The 18,817-nt window shown below is 38.9% G+C and overlaps 1 protein-coding gene across 10 annotated transcripts in view; it reads left to right on the forward strand.

The window, feature by feature from the left end:
* RASGEF1B (RasGEF domain family member 1B) overlaps window positions 1-18,122 on the forward strand; it is a 620,736-nt gene extending 602,614 nt beyond the window's left edge. For 9 of the 10 annotated variants that reach the window (XM_009447655.5, XM_054682934.2, XM_054682936.2 and 6 more), the window contains 6 exons: window positions 2,459-2,538; window positions 3,912-4,007; window positions 9,771-9,866; window positions 10,542-10,665; window positions 12,135-12,207; window positions 16,727-18,122. In XM_009447655.5, coding sequence (XP_009445930.2) covers window positions 2,459-2,538; window positions 3,912-4,007; window positions 9,771-9,866; window positions 10,542-10,665; window positions 12,135-12,207; window positions 16,727-16,751 — 494 coding nt within the window. In that variant the 3' untranslated portion in view covers window positions 16,752-18,122. The remainder of the gene's footprint in view (window positions 1-2,458; window positions 2,539-3,911; window positions 4,008-9,770; window positions 9,867-10,541; window positions 10,666-12,134; window positions 12,208-16,726) is intronic. The other variant, XM_054682937.2, reaches the window with a different exon arrangement.
* Window positions 18,123-18,817: the final 695 nt, after the last annotated feature.

Genomic DNA, 18,817 nt, shown 5'->3' on the forward strand with positions numbered 1-18,817 from the left:
AGAATAGGCTGGGCACAGTGGCTCACGCCTGTAATCCCAGCACTTTGGGAGGCAAGGCGGGCGGATCACAAAGTCAAGAGATCAAGACCACCCTGGCCAACATGGTGAAACCCTGTATCTACTAAAAATACAAAAATTAGCTGGGCATGGTGGCACATGCCTGTAATCCCAGCCACTCAGGAGGCTGAGGCAAGAGAATCGCTTGAACCAAGGAGTCGGAGGTTGCAGCGAGCTGAAATCATGCCACTGCATTCTAGCCTGGCGACAAAGGGAGACTCCGTCTAAAAAAAAGGAAGAAGAAGAAGAGAGTTGAGGTCTTTTCGAAGGATCAGTTTGAAGCTAGAGAGTCACCAAACTTAATTCAAGAATCTTAATCTAATAAATTCTCCCTTCCACCGATTTATTTTTCCGTTTTGTTTACATATAATTTCCTCTTTCTCTCCCCCCATAAAAATACTGGCCAAGTCTCAGCTGATTATTTTTCTGACTAACTCTGTGAAAATAGCAAACAGAAAGATTATCTGAATCAGGGACTGAAAGGCCCACAGTCTAGATAATAGATTACTTAATTTCCCTCTTCTACTAGTAAGAAAATGTCAAGGCAAGCCATAGCATCGGAGAAAATGTATGTAATACATAGAGCTGACAAATAACTTGTATCTAGAATCTATAAAGAACCCTACAAATCAATAAAAAGACAAATAACCCAGTAGAAAAAAAAGGCCAAAAGACTGAAACAGATATGTCATGCGAAAGGATACTGTATATTAATGGCTAACGAGTATCTGAAATGGTGTTCCACATCATTAGTCATCAGAGAAATACAAATTAAATTGCAGCAAAATATTAGTACCATTGCATACACTAGAATGACTGGAATTTTAAAAACTGGTTACACCAAATAGTGTTAAAGATGTGGAACAAGTGGGGCTCTTATTGTACATTATTGGCAGGAGTATAAAATGGTACTACTACTTTGGAAAACTGTTCAGCAATTTCTTATAAGGCTAAACATATTTCTACCCTGCAATGCTGAGATTGCACACACCTACATATTTACTCCATGAAAATGCCAACACATGTCCACAGAAAGATTTGTAAAAGAACACAGCTTTGTTCATAATTGCCCAAGACTGGAAACAATCCATATGCCCATTTACAAATGAATGGCTAAATAAATTGTGGCATGTTAATACAATGAAATACTGTTTGGCAATAAAAATGAACAATTGATACATATAAGTAACATGGATTAATTTTAGAATCATTATGTTGTGCAAAATAAGACAGACACAAGAGTAGATACAGTATGATTTCATTGATATGAAGTTCTAGGACAGACAAAACGAATCTCTGGTTTTAGGCAGCCACTGTTCTGATTTCTGTGGTGGTGGGGAGGTGACCAAAGAGGGTCCAAAGGAGCTTTCTGGGATCATGAAATGTGCTACTATATCTTGATTGGAGTGGTAATACATGGACTTACACATTAGTCAAATTTCATCTAATTATGTGTTTAAGATCTGTGTATTTTTTTGTATGTAAATTTTACCTCAGTTAGGAAGCAATCTCCCACTTCTGGTCCTTAAAATATGAATGTTGGTGGCATGGAATTAATATACGTACTCATTTAGGCTGGCGTGGGTTCCTTTTCTGTACAACAGCCACTGTAATATTTTTCTGAATAGTTATAGTACATAAAGTATCATTCAGGAGAGGCAGCATGGCTTGTTGGAATGAGTGTGGGTTATGGTGTTAGCTCCATGTGAGCTTCCATCTCTGTTACTTGTTAACTGGATATCCTTGGGAAAATTTCTTACTCCCTGGAACTTTAGCATATTCTTTTAAGAATGTTGAGAGGATGTATGAGATAGTACACGCAAAGCGTGTTTGACACATTAGTTTCTAGGTCAAAGGTCAGCAAACTATGACCCGTGGGTCAAATACGGTCCGTCACTGGTTTCTTTATGACCAGTGAGCTAAGAATGGTTTTTATCTTTTTAAATGATTGAAAAAAATGAAAATAATAATACTAACATTTCTAACATGTGACTGTAATATAAATTCAGATTTCAGTGTACATAAACAAAGTTTTACTGGAACACAACCATAACCATTTGTTTATGTAGTTATCTACATAACTGGATGGTGGCTGTTTTTGCATGACAGTGATAGTGTCTTGTAGTGACGACACAGACCATATGGGCTGAAAGCCTAAAATGCTTACTCTCTTTCCCTTCATAGAGAAAATGTGTTCACCTCTGCACAGAGTCAGTGATAGCATTTATGCTGTTTCTCAACTCAGAATTTGTGAACAAAAAAAGTTATAAAATTGGAGTTTGTTACTTACTAATTTTAGAATTCTCAGTAATGAATGTATTTTAGAAGTATGTGTTTATCGTTTTTCTTATTTCTCTCTTTCAATTTTCCTTTTTTCTCCCCCTCCATTTCAAATGGGAAGCTGGTATGAATATGAGCCCAGTCTCTCGACTAAAAAAAACTTGGGCCAAAGTGAAGACTGCAAAATTTGACATTCTTGAGGTATGTGAAGCTGATGTTTTGCTGTTAAGTAACACTTTACACCTGGAAAGTGGAATTCCTTTATGTGGTCTTGCCTCTCCATCAGACTACGACAGAGGAAAAAGCCCATCTATCTTTACAGACCCAGGGAAAGGAAAGTGGGTAGAATTGGAGGGGAAAATAAATCAGGTTATGTACTGGTTGCTTTATAGGTAGAGATGTCCATTCTGGGGTTAATTGACTGGGGAAATAGTGACCTGTCAGTCACATCACCTTATATGTCAGAATGGAATTTTGGTCCTGAGCAGTTGAGAGTTTTACTTCACTGTGAGCCTATTAACTTCATTTATCTTCAGTGTCTCGGGGGAAGGGTTCCCCATCCCTACAGTAACATTTGTTCATCATCCTTTCAACGAATTTAGCTGACCTGTGAAAAAGCCCTTCCCATACAATTCTGAGGATAGTAAGAATTGTGGGCCAGGAGCAGTGGCTCACGCCTGTAATCCTAACACTTTGGGAGGCTGAGGCAGGAGGATCACCTGAACCCAGGAGTTCAAGACCAGCCTGGGCAACATGGCGAAACCCCACCTCTATAAAAAATACAAAAAATTAGCCAGGTGTGGTGGCATGTGCCTGTAGTCCCAGCTACTTGCAGGGCTGAGGCAGGAGGATTGATTGAGCCTGGAAGGTGGGAGCTGCAGTGAGCCAAGATCACACCACTGCACTACAGCCTGGGTGGCAAAGTGAGACCCTGTCTCAAAAAAAAAAAAAAAAAAAAAAAAATCGCGTGCAAGAGTATGTGTATTTGAATCATATTCATCTCAGTACTACCTTGGTATATCAGTGCTTCGAATTACTATCTTTGGAGACAATAAGAAAGTGTTCTCTCCCAAGTTTTCTCCCAAATTGGAAATTACCATTATATATATAATGTTATGATCTATTCATACAACCTAATACATTTATTTTCCTTCTTGCAAAATGATATGCTTCAATTATTTGTGCATGATTTGTCACTACAAAGTGTTGGATCACTATGCATGGCTAACCATCAACGGGCCCGTTGACCTTCAGATGCAAACAGGAAATTTTTCTGATGCTGGTGTTTGACTCTTATTTGTTTTACATCTAAGCTCAACAATTAGCCTAGAAAGAATGTGGTTTAGGTTTAACATTATTGAAGCTGACATCAGCTCGCATAATTACACCAAATCTCAGGAAAGAAAACACTTGTGTCATGTGCATTTGTGTGTATGAGAAGGATAAATCATATTCCTACTGAGTTTCCTAACTTATTTTGAATTTTGTATATAGCTAAATATGTGATCTTGTAAACTTCCTACAGAAGTTTACAATAAATAAATAGTTAATATTCTTCTCTCTTTTATCTATAGCATCAGATGGACCCTTCAAGCAATTTCTATAATTATCGAACAGCTCTTCGTGGGGCAGCACAAAGGTCTTTAACTGCTCATAGTAGTAGAGAAAAGGTATGCACTTAAAGTAGTATCTTTCTTATGGTAGAGTTGCTGTGTTTTATGCTGAAATGCTATGTGAACTACTACACTGAAGTTTTTTTACTTGTTAAGATTTAAGAGAGAGACATGTGTACTCTAGAAATGATACCACTTGACACACAGAGAAGGAGAATGCTACCAGAAAGTTTGTTAGACTAGATATTGCTATGTTACTATTACATTACTTAAATAATTACTCTGTAGTGCCTCTTAATTGTGTTTCAAGCAATACATTAAGTCATATGTTAAGATGACTAATAGCATTAGAGAGTAATTTAGTTTAATGGTTTAATGGAAAATAGACATTTAAGCTCTGCACAAGGTAGCCGACTTAATATAACCTTTTCTCTTAAAAGAATTAGCTTACCTCCCATGGTTAGGTCATTTATTTTCAGAAAGTGGGTTAGTTGCTATAGCATTAGGTGTGCTGTTACTAATTGGATTATGGGGGTAGCAGAAAAAGCACAGGGGTAATGTCTGAGAAATTAATGGTCCTTTCTCACTCTACCCTACTCTTAAAACAAGTTAGTACCATCCTGCATCTACCATATTCTTGATTCTGAGGGTCCTTTCTTGGCACATTTTGGTGTCATATTTCTTTACAGAGGAAGGATAGGCTGTTTCAACATTTGTCAGTCATGTTATTTGAGAGGTGAATACTTAGCTATGGTAACTGGGTTAATGAAGGTTGCTTGATGGAGGTTATTTTCGGTTTAGATTCCATCTATCTTTTGACTTAAACTATATCTTCCACAAATAAAAGAAAATGAGGTAAAAAACATTTCATGGCTTCCCAATCACGTCCCCTGAAAAAGGTTCAGCCTCAATGATCTGAAATAAAAATAAACACAAAACCCCACCTTTAATAAATGCGAACTTGGTTCTCAATCAGATCTGAAATATCAGTTCTAACAATGTTTGAGGGATATTGTAAATACTTCAAATTTTTTATTTAAATAAAGAAAATTATAAGATCAGAGGGAGTATGAAGCAGAGATGACAGTCTTACTGTAGCCTGACAGAGTTTGCCAGCTTTTAAGTTTTACTTGCTCAATCCCAGTAATCTTGTGATTAGATTGAGAAAAAAATCTAATATGAGGTCTTTTAAGCTTCAAACAGTGAGCACATGTGGGAGGATTGCAGTACACTGAAGAGTAAGCCCACTGAAGGGGCTGTATGTGGCCTCATTCACCTTCTCTGTGTTGCAGGGCAGGCAAGGTTCTCTCTGCATGGGCTTCAGTGAGGGCTTGGTGGGCTCTGCCCCAGGGAGGAGGCTGTGGAGTCATATCTGTGAGTAGGGAGCTGCATTGTTGGCCAAAGAAATTCTGAAGTGCAATCCCTCCAAAATATCTCAGTTGTGGAATTCTAAGTTTTTTTCTACAAAAAGTCCCAAGTATTTACCCTTCACATCATTTAATAAATTATGTCTGCTTTAGTTTTGTTTTGCTTTAAACAGGTTCTATGTGAACATATAAATTGTACTCTGTAGTTCATAAAACAAATGAAATCACAGCCATTCAATTATTAAAAAGTCAAGAAACAATAGATGCTGGCGAGGCTGTGGAGAAATAGGAACACTTTTACACTGTTCTTGGAAAAGTAAATTAGTTCAACATAATTTACGTAATTATGGAAGACAGTGTGGCAATTCGTCAAGGATCTAGAACCAGAAATACCATTTGACCCAGCAATCCCATTACTGGGTATATACCCAAAGGAATATAAATCATTCTGCTGTAAAGACACATGCACACATATGTTTACTGCAGCAGTATTTACAATAGCAAAGACATGGAACATTTGGGTTGGTTCCAACCCAAATGCCCATCAATGATAGACTGGATAAAGAAAATATGGTACATATACACCATGGAATACTATGCAGCCATAAAAAGGAATGAGATCATGTCCTTTGTGGGGACATAGATGAAACTAGAAGCCATCATCCTCAGCAAACTAACACAGGAACAGAAAACCAAACACTGCATGTTCTCACTCGTAAGTGGGAGTTGAACAATGAGAACACATGGACACAGGGAGGGGACAACACATAACTTGGGCCAGTAGGGGGCTGGGGGGGCAAGGGGAGGGAGAACATTAGGACAAATACCTAATGCATGTGGGGCTTAAAACCTAGATGACGGGTTGATAGGTGCAGCAAACCACCATGACACATGTATACCTATGTAAGAAACCTGCACGTTGTGCACACGTATCCCAGAACTTAAAATTTAAACAAAAAAACCACAGCCATTTTAAAAAATGCCATCTCTTTTTACAGTTGGGCTCAAAGGCTAAGAGTGAAAGCATTTCTAGTTAAATCCACCTTTTATTCAAGAAAATTGGGATTCTTGGCCAGGCGTGGTGGCCCACGCCTGTAATCCCAGCACTTTGGGAGGCTGAGGCGGGTGGATCACCTGAGGTCAGGAGTTCGAGACCAGCCTGTCCAATATGGTGAATCTTTTGTATCCTTTTAAATCTCAAGTTTGTGTGGTCAGAGTGGCACATCTCTAGGTACCTAATAGAGAACAAACCAAATGTGTCTTCCACACAGCAGCCCTTAAATATTCTTTAAATAGCTGTTTGTTTTTTTTTGTTTCTGTAGGTACCTGTGTCTCCAGGTTTTTAACCATTTCTCATATGATTACATGGCTTTAAATCCTCTTGCCATTCCAATTCTGCTCCTGTGAACTTACTTGGTCCTATTTATCAGCATTCATTTCTAGGTGTGGAACTGGCAAAACCCTTATGGTGCAGTTGCTGGGTCTCTGAATTAAGAATATTTTGAAAGGAAATTCGAAAATATTATTACCTGAGAAGTTCTCCTGCTAAAAACATCATTGACAAGACCTTCAGGAAAATGAACTTTTGCTTTCTCCTACTAATAATGTGTACATTCACTTAGCTCATGGAAATCTGAAGTCCTTATAATCTGATTTTCACTATATTAGATTTGTATAGGGGCTACAGATCTGAAGGGAATTATCCATGAATAAATGAGAAGTTGAAGCCTGCAAGGCTTCTTTCTTGCATACAGGCATAAGGAACAGAGCAGTAAAATATCCTAAGTAAGATTATTTCTATTTCTATGAAAGAGTGATTGAGATAGTCAATAGTGGAGCATCTTGCAGGCACCCCTGAATGCAAAAATCATGTAAGGTAATAGCCTCTGCCATCTAGAATTTATAATCCAGCTATAGGCACCTGGCGTGAATTTATGAGAAGTTTAAATATCAATAAGAAACAGTAAATGATCAGCACTGCATGAATCTCACAGCTCAGCACCAAAGAATAGAGCACAAAAATAAAGTTCTTGTTTAAAAGCTGCTACAATATACAAATATTACATCTTGATTATAATTTTATTCTTATTTCCCTGGGGCTGTCTTATGATGATGTATCCTTATTATCCTCTAAGTGCATATTCACCTTAGACACAGTAGCACAGAAGACAGTATGAAGATGAATGAATATGGCTGTCTTCCAGTAAAACTCAATGGCCACTGTCATTTGAATTTCATATAATTTTCATGCATCTTGAAATATTATTATTTTTTGATTTTTTAGCTACGTAACAAATGTAAAATGTGTGACTCCTAGGCCATAAAAAAGAGGCCTGAGGGCCACAGTTTGCCAACTCCTAGCTTATACCACCAGGAAATTCTGAAGCGAAATTTTTTGCTGTTGTCTGGCAGCATCCAAAGTCCAGTATTCCCATTCACAAATAGTCTTTCAGAGAAGCAAGGTTCAGTTGTACTTTTACTATTGTTACTATGCTGTTTAGTTCTAACATAATGGAAAATAGCTAATCACATTAGAAGGAAAGGTAATGAGATCTTTACTAGTTTGGCTTTAGAGACTGTCCGAGATAGTAACAAATGATTAAAAGTATATTTAGGTGAGATGTCAAAAGAGATCAAAACAGAAGATTCATCTTGGTTATTTTCAGAAATCAATGAAACAAAAATAATCAAAACTTGTTTTTTAAATGACTTTGGTGAAAATCTGAATTTTTCCTTAGAAGGGAATTGATACTTAATATTTTTACGTGTGAGCCCAAAAGTATGTTTTCTGTTCACTCAATATAGAAGTACCACCTGAGTCATAAGCTTAGGGAACTTCAAAGATCTGACTTTGGGGGAACAAGATAGGCCCACGATCGGCGTTTAGTGGATTTTTTACATTGTAGGAAATTTAGGATCTTTAAAAATATGTTGACATTTGAGAGAAAATGGAAATTACTGTATGTGAGCCTTTTTCTCTGTTTCTTGTAGGTTTAGTATGATTTGGGGTACTTAGAGATTATTGCTTTAGGTTAATTAATTAAATACCACCTCATCAAGCCAAAGAATTCAGATGGGAAAGTATTTTTAAAGGTTTATTGTTTTTAAACAGCTATTAATTTTAATTTATACATTCATATTTCCTCCTTCACCTGGGGCATATTTGTCTCAAAACATATTATGCAAGGTACTTCTTAGGTGATTTCCTATGAGAGCAGGTGCTAACTTGTTCATCATACACAGGCTAGGTTTACAATAGAAAGTTTGTAGCAACTATTCTAAACTGAACTCTCACATTATCTTGAGGAATGTCTTCAAGAAGAAATAAAATGTTTATCTAAAAAAAAAGTTTATCTTAAATGTAGACGTCTAAATAATAAGCAGTACAGCTTCTAGCAGGGAGATGGGTCATGCATCTTAAAATCTTGGTACATGGCTGGGCTTGGTGGCTCATGCCTGTAATCTGGGCACTTTAGGAGGCTGAGATAAGAGGATTGCTTGACCCCCATGAGTTGGAGACTAGCCTGGGCAACATAGTGAGACTCCATCTCTACACAAAATTTTTAAAAATTAACTGGGTGTGGTGGCACGTGCCTGTAGTACCAGGTATAGGAGGGTGAGGCTAGAGGATTGCTTGAGCCTAGGAGTTCAAGGCTGCAGTAAGCCATGATTGCACCACCGTACTCCAGCCAGGGTGACAGAGAAAGACCTGTCTCTTAAAAAAAAAAAAAAAAAGGCCGGGCGCGGTGGCTCATGCCTGTAATCCCAGCACTTTGGGAGGCCAAGGCGGGCAGATCACAAGGTCAGGAGATCGAGACCATCCTGGCTAACACGGTGAAACCCTGTCTCTACTAAAAAATACAAAAAAAAAAAAAAAAATTAGCCGGCCATGATGGTGAGTGCCTGTAGTCCCAGCTACTCGGGAGGCTGAGGCAGGAGAATGGCATGAACTGGGGAGGCGGAGCTTGCAGTGAGCAGAGATCGCACTACTGCACTCCAGCCTGGGTGACAGAGCGAGACTCCATCTCAAAAAAAAAAAAAAAAAAAATCGGTGCCTGCAATGATAGGTATTCTATTAACATTTTGCTAAGGGGTTGCTAAATGAAAGGCAAGAGTTCTTTTAGGTATTTTTTCTTTCATAATAGCTAGAGTTTTCAGATTTTATTGCATACTACTGCAATGAGAAAAATAGGAAAAATTGTAATAAAAGTACTAACCTATTCACTTCCCATTGCTACTTGTCCTTGCTGTGCTTTGGTTATAGCAGTTGTAGTATAAGCAAAATTATGTAAGGGAAGAAATTGCTGTTGTGTAAGAAACAAAACACTGTACCTTAATTCTTTGTGGCCTTTCATATAATCAAAAGTTAATGTTGTTCATTAATCTTGTGTATTTTTATGAAAGGCTAAATATTTGTTTGCCCAGACAAACCAGAATCTTTTGTTTCCTCTAGATTGTGATACCATTCTTCAGTCTCTTAATCAAAGATATTTATTTCCTCAATGAGGGTTGTGCCAACCGCCTTCCCAATGGCCATGTCAATTTTGAGGTGAGTGTGATAAAGTAGGATACAAAAATCCAAGCACAAGGAGAGGGGCAGCTTCTCCAGCACCGCATTCCTGGCCAGGCAGCCAAAGCCAATTCTGCAGTTTCAGAACAAATTATCTCTTTCCATATTATTTTGTTAGAAATTAACAATACCAAGTAGAAGAGAATAGCTGAGCCATTATGATGATGATTATTACTATTTGAGGGAACTTGAGAAAATTTTTTTACCTCACAAATAGAGTTTTATTAAATGAAGAAAACTATTTAATTCAGAAGATTAAATACCAGAAAGTAGCTGCAGTAGCTCACGCCTGTAATACCAGTCCTTTAGGAGGCCAAGATGGGAGGATTGCTTGAGGCTAGGAGTTTGAAACCAGCGTGGGCAACAGTGAGACCCTGTCTCTGCAAAAAATTAAAATATTAGCTAGTCGTGGTGGTTCGCACCTGTAGTCCCTGCTAGTAGCAGGGAGGCTGAGGCTGAAGGATTGCTCGAGCCCAGGAGTTTGAGGTTGCAGTGAGCTGTGATTGCACCACTGCACTCTAGCTTTGGTGACAGAGTGAAACCCTGTCTCCTTAATAAAATAAGAAGGAATCATTTCAAATGGTATTGCCTCTCCCAAACTCATAATTATTTTTTTATGATCACCTTTATATTCTTTTTTTACTTATCTTCCAGAAATTTTGGGAACTGGCCAAACAAGTGAGTGAATTTATGACATGGAAACAAGTGGAGTGTCCATTTGAGAGGGACCGGAAGATCTTACAGTATCTGCTCACAGTACCAGTCTTCAGTGAAGATGGTAAGGCCATTCAATAGGAGCTACCACTAGCATCCCCAAATCCTTCATTTAGGAAATTAGTATAGAAATGCTTGGTTACTCATGTAGTAATGAGGCCTGTCCTCTGATCTGTTCCATGTTAAGAGTTTTCTGTTTCACAGAAAATGTATGATTTGTCCCTAAAATATTTGCACTTAATATTCACCTATAAACAGTATGTTTCCGTGTTTAAGTATTCTTTATAATACCAGATTTGCAAAGCTATGGGCACAAATGGGGTTATTGAAGAATTTTTTTTTTTCTTGCTTGAGCTTACTTGAATAGACAAAAGGTGTTTTGTGGTATGTTGATAGTCAGTGTAATTTGGAGAAAAATAACAAAAACAGTAAATTGCTACCCGCTGCTGTTTAAAAAAGTACTGGAACATTTTGACCTGTTAAAACATTAGGGAATTTGAAGCAGAAAAAGATTAGATACAGAAAAAAATCATCAGAAGTGAGCTCATAAAATACTTAGAGATTTATTTTATTGATTTGTTATATCCTAATATTACAGGAGTTAATAGCACCTATTAACAGTTTCTCATAGTAGATTGATAGTATTTACAATAATGACTTTTTTTTTTTTTTTTAAGACAGCAACTCACTCTGTCACCCAGGCTGGAGCGCAGTGGCACGATCACAGCTCACTGCAGCCTCAACCTCCTGGGCTCAAGCAATCCTCCCACCTTAGCCTTCCAGATAGCTGGGAGTACAGGCGTGCACACCACCATGCCTGATTAATTTTTTTCTTTCTTTTTTTTTTTTTCTTGTAGAGACAGGGTTTTTCTGTGTTGCCCAGGCTGGTCTCCAACTATTGGGTCACATGATCTGCCCACAGCCTCTCAAACTGCTGAGATTATGCCACCACACCCAGCCAGGAGAACATTTTTAATTAATATCACCTATGCCAGAGGGGATTTGTTTTTAATCTCTATAAAGAGGACTAATAACAAAGTTTTGAATTTTTAAATGAAGAGTCTTTCTGATTTAAAAAGGAAGAAAAATATTAGTAGAATGGAAAATTGGCCTAGAAAATTTTTACCTAGGCTTTTTACCTAGTAAAGGGTTTAAAAAAAAAAAGAAAAAAGGAAAAAACAACTCAGGCTACCAGGAAAGAACTCCCACCCCTTTCTTTGTAAAGAACATTAAGTCTGAGTATACGACAGCATCATATGGCTTACATTTTATAAGCTTTTTTTTGCCTTATACATTCTTAGGTAATTAAGTGCATTTTTGGCTTAGAAGCCCTTGGGTTTTCATTGAGATGGTCAGTCAGAGGCAAAGTGATATTCTGTGTTCTTCATGAAACAGTGAAGCTTCTTGGTCATGACTTGATATTTTGAAGAGTATTTTGCTATGGAGTTTGGCTCAAGTCGAACAAGGGTGGTGGTAGATAATATATCAGGAGAAGGCTTTAATGTTAATGCACTTTCTTTTGTTTGATTGTAGCTCTCTACTTGGCTTCTTATGAGAGTGAAGGACCTGAAAATCATATAGAGAAAGACAGATGGAAGTCTTTAAGGTGGGTCTCATTCTTCTCATTGCTGCACAAGTCTGAAGGAAATTGGCTTTCCTTGAAGAAAGCCACATGCGTTCTATAGGAAGCTGCTGTCTATCTGTTCCAAGTCCTCTGCACTTTATCTCTTGTACACCAAATCTTTGTGGCTCAGAATTCTCACTACCATCATTCTGCTTTATTGTCTTTCTTTTTTTTATATTGGCAGGTATACAGTGACTGTTCTTTTTCTCTCCCATTATTTAATAGAATGAGGAACTGAACCATAGTATGTTAAAAAAAATGCATTGACTTTGTCTAAAATATCAGAAGTTCAGACTTTATTTCTGAAGAGTTCTTCTGACACTAAAATTTTATTTAACCTGAGATAAAGAAAGAAGTACTAGTAGGCTTTATAAAGTTGGGTTTGCCACTTTCCAAGTGGATCTCAGTCACCTCTTTGTTTGAGAGAGTTGGGACTTTAAACATAATCTGGAGATTTTTCAGATTTACAACTTTTGATATTCTATGAGTATGTTTGAAGAAAACTAGAATAGGGTTAAATTTGTATTTTAAGCATTTGAGATACTTTAATAGGCAAAAGCAGCCCAGGGTATAATATAATCAAACTTGTTATCATTATAGTCCTACTGAGAAACTCAGAATGTATACCTTTTTGTACTAGGGTTTACAAGCACATTTTCTCTTATTTTTGTGGTCCCATAATCATTTGAGAGCCTTCATTATACTTGATATTAGGCTAGATTTCATGAACCAGGATATCTAAGATATACTTGGTTTTGTGTGGTTGTGTTTGTTTCAAAGGAAAGCTTAGGCCTTCTTTGTACCTCCCAATGATGAGGGATAAGGTATGAAGGCATTGGAATTCTTATCCTTAGGATATCATAGTAATTGGTGAAGGATTGGAGATGTTCCTTGTATGCCCAGACACAAACATAAAGAAGGTTTGGCTAATGCCTAAAGCCATGGGATATAACAGGCTTGTTGGGCTGATGCCTATATATATATGTACAGAACTAATAATGCATTGACTAATTATATATATATTTTATATATATAATATATATATAATTTTGTGCTTGGCAGTGGCACATTTCAATTAAAATTTTGTATTACTCTGTGTTTGTATTAAAATATTTCACTGTGCTATTTAGTATTATTCATGTGCAAAACATGAGCCTCAGAGTGCATATCTTGCTGGATAAAAGATTTGAGAATTACTCCTTTTAGTTATCCTTTTTTGATACATTTTGCCTTCCATATGTCTCCTTTTTAATCCCTCCTTTCTGTATTTTTAAAAACAGTAAGTTTGGTGGGGTCCCTGGGTATAGCTTAGCTTTTGTTACTTTTCTTGTAGATTTTTTTAAAAATTGGTTAGCAGATTGGCTACACATAAATGATATCTGGTATCTGCATTACCTGTGGTCTCCAGACATTTTAAATTAATCCAGACCTACCTACAAAATTATTTTATAGTTCTTTTTATTTTATGACATATTAACTAGTGGTTAGATTGGAAAGGTTCATAAGTCAAAGGTTTGACTTTAAAAGCTAAAGATTGAACTGTATAATGTCTTCCCACGTCTGTACTGTTCACATAATATATGACATCTAACATTTGATTGTGAAATGGGAAAAGTTCCCTTGTGCCCCTCCCAGGGCATGCGATGGGGGTGTGGTGTGGCTTCCTTCTTCAGTGCCCTGCTGCTCAAACCTCTAGAGGAGCATACCAGTGGGCAGGCTGTGGGGCTCCGACCCCACGGCAGTGTCTAGGGGTGAATGTTTATAGCTCTTGAAGCCCCAGTGGGCCTGTATTACAAGGTGCTCCCTTATTTTGCCATCTATAGGTGGCTTGCGTTAACCAGCTCAATTAGACCCTCTACCTTATGGCAAGGACAGAGGGCTTTCTGTGTCTCAGCATTCTTGCCTCGGTGTACTGGAAGAATTGGGTCGCACATAGGCTTGGAAAATGAGTGCAAAGTTTTTTGTTTGTTTGTTTGTTTGAGACGAAGTCTCTCTCTGTCGCCCAGGCTGGAGTGCAGTGGGAGGATCTCGGCTCACTGCAGGCTCCACCTCCCGGGTTCACGCCACTCCCCTGCCTCAGCCTCCCAAGTAGCTGGGACTACAGGTGCCCGCCACCACGCCCGGCTAATTTTTGGTATTTTTAGTAGAGACGGGGTTCACCATGTTAGCCAGGATAGTCTCGATCTCCTGACCTCATGATCCGCCCGCCTCAGCCTCTCAAAGTGCTGGGATTACAGGCGTGAGAGTGCAAAGTTTTATTGAGTGGAAGTAGCTCTCCGCCTATGGGGGAGCCCAAAGGGAGATGTTTTTACACTGGAGTGGGGCCACTCAGTGGCCCAGGCTCTCCTCCGACTGTCCCTGCCAAACTCCGCCTCGTCCCGCCGGTCAGTGGCCTGCCAGTGTGCTGGCGTCTGTCGGTGTGCCCATCTGCCAGCGTGCTCCCCTCAGTGTCCTCTCGATGACCAGCCCCTCCTCAGACTGCCCCTGCCAAACTCCGCCTCATCCCGCCAGTCCGTCCTGCGTGCTGGCATCTTTCGGTGTGCCCTGCCGGCGTGCCCTTCTACCAGTGTGCTCCCCTCAATGTCCTCTCGACGACTCGCCACTTGCGTCTTCTTCAGCAGATGTATTCCTCACCACGTCCAGCTACTTGTGTGTCTGTCTGTCTGCCGGCGGTCTCGGGTTTTTATAGGCCCAAGAGGGGGGCGTGGTGGGCCAGGGTGGTCTTGGGAAATGCAACATTTGGGCAGGAAATGTCTGTCCTCACCTAGGTCCGTGGGAGTTGAGCCCTAGCCAGGGACCTGCCTTTCTCTACCCAGCACTTCCCTTCCCCATTCCGTATCATTTAAAGGGACCGTGCTCTTCCCCTCCCAGCACTCCCATATCAATTGGTTGAAATGAAAGTTACATTCTTTGGTATAAAAGACAGTTTCCACGTTAAAATTGTTTTTTAAGGAGCTTTGAAAAACAGCTCTCATCTGTGTTGGTGTTCAAGCCACACACTCTGCCTTTTCCATATCCTGTCTGTTCTCATGGCCCAGCTCCAATGCCTCCCCCGTCTCTGGCCCGTTTTTCCCTAGAAAGAATTTCTCCAGAACTCATACACTCAGGAGGCACTCTTCCTCTCTCGTTACCAGCCATGTGGTTTTGTGTAGTGTTTGTGGTTTTCTCTATTGCTATGTAAGCCCCTTGAGGGCAAGCACAGGGTCTTCCCCTAATGTCTGCCCCAGATCTGGACACAGTGTCTTGCTCTCTATTACTCGTCAGCCCATGCTCCTGTAGTGTCATTGAATGGTACTGGGTTATCGCAGGTGTTGGCCAAGGCATAGCAACCAAGAAGAAGTTAAAACAAAATAAAACAGGCTATTATAATTTACAAAATACATACGTTAAGTGGATACTAAGATTAAGCATAATCATCCCTTGGTAATTATGGGGGATTGGTTCCAGGACCTCCTGCAGATACCAAAATCTGAGAATGCTCTAGTCCCTGGTATAATAAAATGAAACTTTCTGTTGCTGTTGTTTTCAGAAATATTCTTTTCCTGTGGCCATCAGTCTTACTGATTCAATAACACATAACCTGTTAGGGTAAACTCAAAATAATAAATAGATAATACTTGAATATAGCCATATGCATCCTCTCTTATACTTTAAGTCATCTCTAGATTACTTATAATACCTAATATAATGTAAATGCTATGTAAATAGTTGTTGTACCATAAATCATCTCTAGATTAATTTCAATATCTAATATAATGTAAATGCTATATACATAGTTGTTATACCATATTACTTAGGGAATGATGGCAAGAAAAAGAGTCTGTATATATTCAGTACAGACCCATATTTTTTGTTTCAAATATTTTTGATCTGCAGTTGATTGAATCCACAGGTGCAAAACCCACAGATAGAGAGGGCTGACTATATTCTGGAATCATTGTACCTACCTGAAAACTTTTATACATTAGCTTTGAAGGCAGTAAGATATTTTTACATAGATGCTTTTCTTGGTGGCCCTAGAGCCATTCATTGCAGACATGTAGATTCATCAGTGGCAGTGACAAATACACCTCTGACGGCAGACACCCTTATTGTCAACTATTGTTTAAACTCTCCCAATGTTCATGGAATGTGTTGTGAAGCTGCTTATATCTACCAAGTAAATCCATCTGTGATAACCTATACCTAAAAGCTCTTTATCATTAATGATCTTTGCTTTTTTTGTTTTTGTTATAATATAAACCTACGCAAGATATAGATTTATCTGTTTAAGCTTTTGCCATCTCCATTAATAAATGTTTGTTTGTTTTTTAAGTGACTGGCAGTTTTCCCAGAGAGCCAATAGGACTTAAAAGCTTGATTTCTTTTTTTCCTGGTTTAACTTTGTAAAATCAAACTTAAAACACAGGAAAGATAAAATTAGTATTACACAAGGCATTTTCATCCTAGTTCAAGTAGTCTGTTACATTCTGTCTTAGGTTGTGTTGTTTTTATTACTCAGGTCGAGCCTCTTAGGCAGAGTTTAACACATGGGAGCTGCCTGCCTGCTGCTGCTGCTGCTGCTTCCTGCAGATCATGGAGGGGCTGGCCTTTGTTTTCTGGCATCTCGTACCACGAACACTCATGAAGACCCTGCAGTCATTGGAGCACCCCGGTCAGCAAAGCACACAAGCTCACTCAAGACCAGATGAAGAACTTATTTCCTGCAGCTGACAGATAGACTCAGATTTTGTGAGACTGAAATGTTCACTGAAGACACTTGAGAAAGAATCCTCTAAAAATCCCGGCTCTGCATATGATTCATCTCCTGGAATTTCCATGTGAATCACAGCTCTGCACCTGGATGGAGTTTTCTTTTGTGTGTGTGTGTTTTTTTTTTTTATTTGGTTGAACATTTGCTGCTAATGGGACTTGCCCAGCTGAGTGCTGGCTCTGAGGAAGCCCATGTTTCTTTTGTTAACTTAAATGAAGAAAGGAGTGGAGGGAGGGGATCTAAAACCCCCCGTTTAGATCCCAAACCTTAGCTCAATCAGTATTGCCAGAGAGGGGTAAGACTGGTTGGAAGCTGACTGCAGACTTTGTTTCCCTTTAGTGTGTGCTGTGTTGTAAATTTTTCTCCTCCCTCCTCCTCCAAGGTTTTGAGTTGGCTGCTGGTTAGCAAACTCCTTTTTACCCATATAAGTTATTTAATATAATAATGAAGCTCAACACTGTGGTAGGAAAATAGCCACTAGGAAGAAAATAAAAAGCAGAGTTTGTCATTGGACTGCTTAACATGCTAGAAGGACTTTTTTTTTTTTTTTTTTTTTTTTTGCTCTTCTGAGCTGTTTACAACTGACCACTGTGTTCCACAGATGTATTTTTCAGTAGCTTTTTGTTACTTAGTTTTCCATGATGCCTGTTATTTTTCTCTTGTAAATTTAAATGAGCTGACTTTAAGGATCTTGGGAAAACCCATGGCATAATTACAATTTTCTTTTTAACCGACTTTTCATTACTTTTGGGAGTCTGTTGGTAACTAAAGATGTCAACAAAGAATAAATTGGAAAAGTTACCCCCCCACTATAGCAGTAAACAAAACAGATGAAAAACACCTTGCTGTTAACTCAATGGTTGATCTAATTGTGAAATCGTTCACCTTGTTAAACATCTAAGTAAGTCTGTAGTCGCTCTGCAAACAGCCATTATATTTATTTACTCTAGAAGAAACTGTAGAGTAGTAATTCGTGCTAATGAAAAAAACAAAATACCATGTTCAAAACAGATGTATTTGAAAACTTAATGACATGGTTCCAAAAACTAGAGCATGTATGTATGCTGTGCATCATCTCAGCAGACCTAAAATATCCCCAAGTTGTCCCTTTACAGCCATCAATATATTTTACACTCTGCGGCCAGGAGTTGTGGCGTCTTTCTTTTCTTTTATGGGTGGAATTGTTGGGGGCGGACATGGGCTATAATCACAGTGGATCAGTTCAAGAGACTGGCTAAGAATGTATCTGAGGAAGTTACCTTAACAGTTTGTGCATGGGCATTTATTTTTTAAAAAAGAATGATAGTATTATTTGCCAGGCATTTTCTAAGTGTTTAGCATAGATTCATCTCTACTTATTAGGGGTGGAAATAATAATAACTTGTACAAGGCCACATAGCTAATGAGAGGCACAAATACTTGAAATGGGCCTTCTAATTCCAGACCTCAAGCTTTAAACCACACCACCACAGCATCTCAAACTTCAATATCCTTGCAAATAACCCGGGAATCTTTTTTACATGCAGATGCAGATTCTGTTGGTCTGGGATGAGGTTCAGGGAATGCTGATGCTGCTGGTCCTGGGATCCCGCTGAGAGTAGGAAGGCACTTCCGCCTCATGATACCTGTTGAGATTTTAATTTATGGGGGTAGCTGAGTGATGACACACACAGGCCAGTGCCACTGAAAGCTTTATATTACTCAATTTCCCCAGAGAAAGGGCACATGCCATGCCATGCCATGCAGGGCCACAGGGGAAGCACCGGTGTCAGTCGGGGGCAGAAGCAGGAGCAAGAAGAAAGCATAGGCTTTGACTGAGGTTTCTGCAGGGAGGCAAGG

This window comes from Pan troglodytes, chromosome 3 (genome assembly GCF_028858775.2).
Source record: "Pan troglodytes isolate AG18354 chromosome 3, NHGRI_mPanTro3-v2.0_pri, whole genome shotgun sequence".
In the NCBI taxonomy this organism is placed as follows: Eukaryota; Metazoa; Chordata; class Mammalia; order Primates; family Hominidae; genus Pan; species Pan troglodytes.